The sequence below is a fragment of the Terrapene carolina genome, unplaced genomic scaffold, assembly GCF_002925995.2.
Source record: "Terrapene carolina triunguis isolate 2854851 unplaced genomic scaffold, T_m_triunguis-2.0 Scaffold19924, whole genome shotgun sequence".
Taxonomy (NCBI): Eukaryota; Metazoa; Chordata; order Testudines; family Emydidae; genus Terrapene; species Terrapene triunguis.
In genome coordinates this window covers 1-9,697 of record NW_020684275.1, presented here as the reverse complement: position 1 = coordinate 9,697, position 9,697 = coordinate 1, and the positions used below count along the sequence as shown (strand labels likewise).

Here is a 9,697-nt window from a genome sequence, read left to right as displayed (position 1 = left end):
CTTACTTGCTGCTCCCCAGTTGGAGCATTTCAGGAGTAAAACAGACACAGCCCTCCCAGTGCTTTACTGACAGTGCTGCCATGTGGAGAAGCCTGAACCGAGGTCCTGAACTCCAGAGCTAGCAGAGTGTAGAAGGGTTGAAGGGGCATCACGCTCACCTTCTGGAACGAAGGAACAACTCCTGCTACTCTCTAGCGACCCATTTGGACACTCGGAATAACACAGACGGGAGCTATTGGCTGTGTCCATCCTTCATTTGCTAGAGGGAAGGTGGCAGCAACATGGGGCCCTTGAGGGAGCATTTGGGCAGTCGTCAGGTTCACAAGTGGCCTCAGATGGGAAAAAGCACAAAACCATATTTTCTCCTTTAGATGAGGGCACTTGACATGTTTGTGGGGCTGGGGAAGAGTTTGGCATGTCTGAAAGAACATCTGCACACGTTCCCTCAGATGATGCTGGGTGTTCAGCACAGCTGCTTTCCAGCATATTATTGTGGCTTCAAGCTGGAGCACCAATGTTGGAACAAGTAGCAGCTTCCCGAATTTTGCTTCTTTTGTTAGGCACGGAATCACCTTCGAATCGTGCAATTGGTTGATGTGGTGGCACCAAAACATATTGGGTGACACTTGTACGGTATAAGACAAAGGACTCATTGGCACACTAACATTTGCCGGACCCCACGTACTGGGTCCCCAATAGATGCACAAACACTGTTTGACCCACTTGTAGCTGACAAGGTTCACTGATCCCTCGTACCTTAGCTTAACTTATTAGATGATTTTGGACTTGTAGATATAGGTCTGGCTTCAATAAATCAGAGTGTGACCTGAGATATTAGCCCATACACAGCATTCCAGATGTTTGGTTTATCATGGCTGGCACGGCATTTCAATATTCTAGCAGGAAGCATGCCAGTTTCTGCTGTAAAGACACCATCTCACATGCCCTGGATCGCAGCGTTTGCTTAAAAGTTTGCACAGACCTTTCAGCCAAGCCATTGGTGGCAGGGTGATATGGGGCTGAGATATGTCTAATACCATTTTTCCTCATGAACCACCAAAACTCTTCTGAACTAAACTGAGGACCATTATCACTCATGTCTTGTTCTGGCAGTCCAGTAGACCTTGTGTATCAATAATGTGCCCACGATAAGTTATTGAGTCCTTGACAAATTTGTATTTTATGCGATTGGCTCACATCTTTAGGGAAAGAAACACATGCACCAGCCAGCAGTTGTCATGGCTAATGAGTTAGTTTCCCAGCACTGGCAAGACCACAGCAGCAAAAGCCTATGGAACAGTCATGTGCCATGAAGTAATAGTACTTAGCGTTTCTCTGATGGTCTTCGTGCACTGATCTCAAAATGTTCTACAGGAAAAGTCACTATACGTACATATGGGGAAAAGTGAGGCAGAAGTGAAATAACTTGTCCAAACTCCCTCAAAGACTTCAGAGACCTAATGTAACATGAGTGAGCATTAACTCTTCCACAGCTACCCGTGTGTGCCCTTGGGACTGGTGGAGGACCCCAGGAGAGGCCAGCCAGGGGAAACCATGTCAGCATGGTCCCAGTAGCTCAGGGCTGTGGCAGAAAGGCAGACAACCCTAGAGCCAACACAGAAGCATGGTCCCCACCACACCGATGGTCCTGACCTCCTGTGCATCCCCCAGACTGTGCAGTGTTTGGGGGCAGAAGTGCTGCTTCTTTCTTAAGGTGCCCCGGCAACAGAATGGATTGGAGAAAGCTCTTCAAGAGGATCCATGCAGAGTTTACTTTCACTCCCCATGGAAGGAAATGGTCAGGCCCCAGGTCTTCTTTTCCAAAGCTGTCGATCCACCACCTATCACCAGCACAAACCTCACACAAACTTCCTAAATGGACCCAGTTGCTGTTACGGATAATGGTATTTTTCAGCAAGATCTTTAATTGCTTAAATCTCATTCAAACGTAAAGCGCGTCCTATCTGACTGCTCTGCTCATGGCTATTCCAGGTGACTCTAGGTATGAACACCCAGAACCCTGATGGCCTGTCCATGAATGTGCTGCAGGATCCAAGCTACAGATGGGCCAGAGTTGCATGTACTGGAGACAGACTGAGAGCCACATTTATTAACATTGCAAGGAGGTTGGATTCAGGACTTTGGTTTAGTCCTTTAAAGAGAGAGGGGCCAGTCGTGACAGTCACCTCCAGATGCACAGCCAAACTCTTCCATAGTCTGAAGCTGCTTGAACCTGGGATTTTGGTTCAGGCCCAACTCTAATCTAAACGCGGTAACTGCAGAGCTGAAGTGTACCTTACTGCACAAGCAGTCCCAGGGAAATCAGTACGATTGCTTCTGAAGTGAGGTACTGCTCAGAATCTGGCTGCAACTTATCAATGATGCAGACACAAACACGGGATGTTCACATAAAGCTTATAAGGATTAGAAAAGCCCTAGCAGCATGAGAGCAATAATACCCGGTTTCATCCATAGGAGCTGCATTCTCACACCGAAGGCTGCACATGGCTCTTTCTCTCTACACCCTCTGCACTGGGCCACAGGGGATGCTCATTTACATAGAGCAGCTGCTTTGCATATTTCCACCTGAGTGGCATTTCCTTGCAATGCCGGGCAGATATAAAAATTTCATTTTTTACACTTGATGCCTTAGATTCTCAGTGACTGTCAGACTTGACGAATCAGGATGATTTCACAGACTCATCTGATCTGGCTCTTAGTGCTCTGGATTCAGGGTAAGAACTACAACAGGGAAGCTATTAGATTAAGATAATAATCTCTCACCGTAATTTAATCATCATAGAGCTCTTCATCAAATCAACATTAAGTCTTCATCCCATGAGATCACAAGGAGACATTTCCAGTGGATGTAGATTTTAATGTAATTAACTGGTTCAACTGAAATTTAGTCAATAAATATTTGCAGTTTTCCTTTTTTTAATAGCATTTAATTTGATTCTCCTAATTTTTCTTATAATGTTTTTCCTCTCTCACCAGATTCCAATGGGCAGATTGTGATGACTCAGACTCCAGAATCCCTGGCAGTATCTCCTGGAGACACAGTCACTATCCGATGCAAAGCTAGTGCCAATGCTTATAGCAATATGGCCTGGTACCAACAGAAATCAGGACAAGCTCCTAAGCTCCTTATCCACAGCGCTTCCACCCGCCCCTCTGGAATCCCAGACCGGTTCAGTGGCAGCGGGTCTGGCACCGACTTCACTTTTACAATCAGCCGGGTTGAGGTGGATGATGCTGGAGATTATTATTGTCAGCAGGGACAGAACTTACCTCTCACAGTGATACAGACCAGTACAAAAACCTTTGTTCCATTTCTGTTACTCGATGTAACAGCTGTTTCCTAACCACTCCCAGAGCAGGCAAGCGTGTGCCAGACTTTGGGCACCTTTTGAGAAACCACAAACCACAGTCTAATTTCATCTTCTCATTTCTACAGCTCCCAGCCGGCTGGAATTTACAGGCTGATTTATTACAATAAACTCAGCAGTTTCCCTTTGTCCACTCAAGTCTATGCACTCCTGCCTATAGGCAGGATCCAAGCTCCCACTATCGTTACAAAACAAGCCATACATCAGCTGACAAATGGCGACCACTGTACAAAGCCTCCAGCAGCTACCTGCATGAACAGAAACAGCAGATTGGCTGCTTCCTTCTCCTGCAGCCCATTCAAAGACTAAGGCCACGTCTACACTAGAAAGCTTGTGTAGCCACTTTATGACGAGGACAGAGAGCTCTCCTGTTGACATAATTAATTCACCCCAACGAGCAGCCACAGCTATGTCAGCAGGAGACGCTCTCCCACCAACATACGGCTGTCCACGCCAGTGCTTATGTTGGCAAAATTTATGTCACTCAGGGGGATGGAATATTTACACCCCTGACCGACACACATTTTGCCGACATAAGTGCTAGTGTAGACATAGCCAAATGCACTTAAACCCCTTTCCATACATTGCAGTCACACTTATGGGGTCAGCTGAATCTGCTCCCTCTCTGGTGTCTCTCAGTGTATCCCCACAGGTGATAAGCCTCTTCCCTCACCTGTCTCACGGTGGAATCATGGAATCCTCCGTCTCTTTGATCATGACCAAGACATCGTATATACCTGCCCCTTAACACCCGCCAGGTCTAACTGGATTCCGAGCAGCTGTGTTTCATAGAATGATAGAAATGTAGGCCTAGAAGGGACCTTGAGAAGTCAAGTCCAGCCCCCTGCGCTGAGTCAAGACCGAGTCAACCTAGACCATTCCTGACAAGTATTTGTCCAAACTGTTCTTGAAAACCTCCAATGACGGAGATTCCACAACCTCCCTAAGAAGCCTATTTCAGATCCTAGCTACTCTTAGATATTAGGAAAATCTTTCTAACTCTAACTTAAATGTCCCCTGATGCTGATTATGCCCATTACTCCTCATCCTGCCTTGAGCAGACCTGGAGAAAATTGATCACAGTCCTCTTATAACAGCCCTTAACATTATTGAAGACTGTTATCCAGTCCCCCCTCTGTCTTCATTTCTCAAGAGTACATTTGCCCAATCTTTTTTTAAAACCTTCCCTCATAAGTCAGGTTTTCTAAACCCTTTATCACTTTTTTGTTTTGTTTCCTCCCTTTGTGAGCCTGTGATCAGTGATAGTGACCAATAGCCTCCTTAAAACAAAGTATTTCTATTTAGAAGTTGGAACAAATGATCAGAGAAACAAGGATTTTAAAGAACAAAGAGACAGTGTGTGTGTTTGATTTTATCTAATCTTACACTTTACAACAAGTGAAATCAAACAGGCTAACTTCTTACATTACAGAACAAGAACTGAACCAACTCATATTCCCTTAGCGCTTGTCTACACATGGAGTCATTCCGGAATAGCTATTAACTATTAATAACTATTCTTGAATAACTATTAACTCAGAGTAGCTATTCCTGAAGAGCTCCATGGGTGGACAATCTTATTCCAGAATAAGTGTGCTTGCTCCTCTTTAGCTGAACCTGATTTGTAAGTGTATTAAGCACAACGGGAACAAGGCGCTTTTAGGCTATATCTACACTAGAAATGATAGAGCAGGGCAGCTGCATAGCACTTAAGTGTAGACACATTACAATGACGGGAGGAGTTCTTCCATCTCTGGAGGAAATCTACCTCTCCGGGAGGCAGTAGCTAGGTCAATGGAAGAATTCTTCCATTGACTTAGTGCAGTCTGCTCTGGGGCTAAGGCTGGCTTAACTACATCTCTCATGGGTGTGAATTTTTCACACTCCTGAGCATCATAGACACTAACGTTGTAGTGAAGGCCAACCCTTAGTCCAGAATAAAAATATCCACACATGGAGTTATTCAAGAATAGCTAGTGTACTTTAAATTCACACCATATAGTAATTCAAATTATCTTTCAAGTGTAGACAGGTCCCTAGAAAACAAAGACCCTCCTCTGACCCACCCTGGTCACAACTACCCATGTCCTGATGATGTTTCCTCTCTCCCTCGCTTGTCCTGTTTGTCACCACCTCTTTCAAGTAAGCACCAATGAACAGTGTCCCTCACTCGAGTCTGGGCCCAGTTGCCAGATAGTTCGCCAGAGTGTAACAGTCTTTGTTTGAAGGCCTAAGAGTGAAGTCTCCTGGAGCCTCAGACCACCTTTTGCTTGTTAGAATGAACATGAGGATGGCTGCTCCATTGTCAGGGCATTTAGACCCATTCAATCTTCACAGACTGTAATAGCTACTCTGATGACTGTCTCCCCCATGCGGCTCCAGGTGTTCATACATTATAAAGCCATGTGGGACCATTGTAGTCATCTCACCTCCTGTCTGATGCAGGCCCCAGCACTTCCCTGAATTAATTCCTGTTTGAACTACAGCATATCTTTTGGAAGAAACAGCCAAGCTTGATTTAAATGGGGTAAACTGAGGGACAGAGAAGTGAGGGGACTGCAAATCCAGTGCAAGGTTCTGTAACCTTTACTATGTTGAGTAGGGTTACCATCCGTCCGGGTTTTCCCGGACATGTCCGGGTTTTTCAGCCTTAAATGGCCGTCCGGGGGGGATTTCTAATTAAGTAGAAATGTCCGGGATTTCCCCTCCTGAGGAGTGCGGCGCGGCTGATTGGACGCCTGGCCTGATGGAAAGCCGCTCGCAGCCACTAGGGCCTGTAGCAGCCAGAGTCCCTCCCCTTCCCCCGCTCCCTCCCCCTCCTCCCCCACAAAGCAGCCGGCAGTGTTGGAATCCACGTGGAGCTCACAGTTCTCGGTCTGCCGGGGGAGCGGGGGAGGGGGGCAGGCGGGGGTGTGTGTGTAGAGGCGGCAGGGCAGGCGGGGGGAGCAGAGGCTGCGGGGGGGGTGCAGAGGCTGCAGGGGGGGTGTGTGCAGAGGGGGCAGGGCAGGCGGGGGGGAGCAGAGGCTGCAGGGGGTGTGTGTGCAGAGGCTGCAGGGGGTGTGTGTGCAGAGGCTGCGGGGGGGGTGTGCCGAGGGGGCAGGGCAGGCGGGGGGGAGCAGAGGCTGCAGGGGCGGGGGGGGCACAGAGGCTGCAGGGTGAGGCGGAGCAGGGCAGGCATGGGCATAGGGGCTGCGGGGCGAGTGGGGAGTAGGGAAGCACTTAGCAACCCCCAACCAAGATCAGAGCGGGAGGGAGGAGGGGGAATGCAGGGTGCTCAGAGGAGGGGGCAGAGTTGGGGCAGGGACTTTGGGGAAGGGGTTGGAATGGGGGCGGAGAAGGGGTGGGGTTGGGGCGGGGCCGGGGGCGGAGAAGGGGCGGAGTTGGGGCAGGGCCGGGGCCGGGGCCGGGGCCCCGTGGAGTGTCCTCTTTTTTAAATGTTTGAATATGGTAACCCTAATGTTGAGTAGAACCTTACCTGTGAGGAGTAAGGTAGTACTTAACATGAACAAGGGGGTCAGAATCACCCCCAGAGTGAAAATGGAGAAGGTAAAAGTTGCTGAAGACGCAGACATTCAGGCTCCGGGTAATCAGTTAATGCCCATATTGGTTATAAGAGCCAAATCCTGCTCTCACGGCATGTTTGAATCTCCCATTCCACTCAATAAGAGCTGCAGTCTCAGCCTGGGGGCTGTACATGGCCCCTTCTCTGCAATCTGTGCTCCGAGGAACATGCACAGAACCCTTTTACACAGAGCAGCTTTTTGCATATTTCCACCAGAGCAGTGGTTCCCAAACTTCAACAACCTGTGAACCCCTTTCACTAAAATGTCGAGTCTCGGGAACCCCCTCCTAAAAATGTATATTTCCAGGGATTTTCTTCTTTATCTGAGTATAAATGATAAAAGCAGTGATCTGGGAAATATAAAATTTGTTTTTATGACATGCATATTACACACTATTTATTATTTATTATTATTTATCATTACAGTATTTTTATTACATTATGAAAATGGCAACACTCTTCCAAGAGCTCACTTTCGTAGCTTGTATCACTTTGAATAAGCCTGTTATAAGACAAGGCTCCTATGTTTCATCAAGGAGTATCAGATGTGAAACATCATGAAGGTATTTAAGAAGCCAACTCAGAGTTCCTCCTACACTAGCATTCAGGTCTTGAGCAGTCCAGGCAAACAATGCACGTTACAACAAAGCTTAAACTTGTTCTTCATAATAATTAAAAAAAAAAAACAATACTAGCTGCCTATTTAATTTTAAAAACAGCAAAAAATATCCACCTCCCTTTCCATTTCTTATAAGGAGTCTTGAAGTTTAAATCTCCTCAGTGTGATAGATATGCTTGCTTTGATCTGCTTAGCTCGTGGAAGTCCAGTGGCTCCAGGCCCTGTGCTGCCCAGGGTCCCTAAGGAAAGCTCTGTCCGCCATTAGGGAATTTTTTTCCGAGAACCCCCTGTAACATTTCGCGAACCCCCAGGGGTTCACGAACCCCAGTTTGGGAACCACTGCACCAGAGTGACATTTCCAGGTTCTACAGGGTACGTGTAAATCTTTCATTCCCTAGACTTTAGGCTTCTGAGCTTAGGATCAGTCATTCCAGAAATTTTAAGAGGATCTTTCAGACCAGGGGTAGGCAACCTATGGCACGTGTGCCGAAGGCGACACGCGAGCTGATTTTCAGTGGCACTCACACTGCCTGGGTCCTGGCCACGGGTCCGGGGGGTTCTGCATTTTAATTTAATTTTAAATGAAGCTTCTTAAACATTTTAAAAACCTTATTTACTTTACATACAACAATAGTTTAGTTATATATTATAGACTTATAGAGACCTTCTAAAACGTTAAAATGTATTACTGGCACGCGAAACCTTAAATCAGAGTGAATAAATGAAGACTCGGCACACCACTTCTGAAAGTTGCCGACCCCTGTTTCAGACGCAGCTTCTCTGACTCCTACTGCTCTGGATTTAGTGTAAAAAAAACAAAAACAGGATACACTGGAGTAAGATAATTGTATAGAAAGAATTAAAGGTTGTTAATTTCTTCATCAAACCAACAATACTTCTTACCACATAAGAATCATACATTTACAGTATACAAAGTGCTTCATGTAACTACCGGTAAGTAGATAAAATGGAAATGAGACATTAGACATATTCAATTTCCTTTTCAAAAATATTCTTAATTGGATTTATTTTATCTCAAGATCCAGTGGCTGGAAGGTGAAGGTAGACAAATTTAGACTAGAAATAAGGTGAACATGTTTAAGAGTGAAGGATATTAACTATTGGAACAACTTAACCAAGGGTTGTGTTGGTTTCTCCATCACAAGAAATTTCTTAATCCAGCTGGCATGTTTTTCTAAACAACTTGCTCTAGTTCAAACAGGAATTAATTCAGGGAGGGGCTATGGCCTGTACCATGCTGCAGCTCAGACTAGATGATCACAATGGTATGTTCTGGCCTTATAGTCTATGAATACATAATTCTTCTAATTTTTTTCACCATGCAAACTCCATTGGGGACACTGTGATGACTCAGACTCCAGAATCTCTATCAGCATCTCCAGGAGACAGTGTCATTAGCAACTGCAAAGCCAGTTCCAGTGCTAACAGAATCAACAGAATGTGATGTGGTATCCCGACATTGGGATAAGCTGCCAAGTTCCTTATCTATGGTGCCTCTGAGACCGGTTCAGTGCATGGGTCTGGAAGTGACTACACATTTACAATCAGCAGGGTTGAAGCAGATGATGCTGAGTGTCAGCCAGGCTATAGCTCATCACAGTGATACCGATCAGTACAAAAAGCTCCCTGCTTTCTTCAGTTTCTGTTCCTCACTGTAACAGCTGCTTCTTATACAGAGTGACAGTACCAATGCACCTGCTGTCCTTTCATAAGGAAATGGGATCTGTTGGGCTTTGGGCTCTTCTCCCTATAGTCCTGTTTTCTCCCATCATTTTAGAGCTGTCACCATGGGATATGGAAGAGACTAAACTCAAGGGGGAGATACAGAGAGAGAGAGAAACTCAACTGGTATAAATCAGTGAAGTTACTTGGGCTATGCTGATTTACACCAGTGGAGGATCATTCCCACAGAGTCACTGCTACTAAACTTGTGCTGCTCTGCAAAGCTGCACATTACATTGCAATCCAAGCACCTTCTTAAAGAGCTTGCAAAATGCACAGACTTCAGCTCTACAAATGAATAAGACAGCCAGGAAATAAAACTCCAGTGCAGCAGCCAATGTTAAAATAAAATCAAAGCGGACCTTAAAAAAATACCTATGTCTG

The 9,697-nt window shown here is 46.0% G+C and overlaps 1 gene segment (V, D, J or C); it reads left to right on the top strand.

Annotated features, from left to right (window-relative positions):
• Positions 1-2,997: 2,997 nt before the first annotated feature.
• On the top strand, positions 2,998-3,365 carry LOC115271448 (the record flags this gene model as incomplete). The annotated part of the segment is given in 1 exon segment: positions 2,998-3,365. A coding segment is annotated over 1 exon segment (368 nt), but the record flags the coding sequence as incomplete, so codon positions are not given.
• Positions 3,366-9,697: the final 6,332 nt, after the last annotated feature.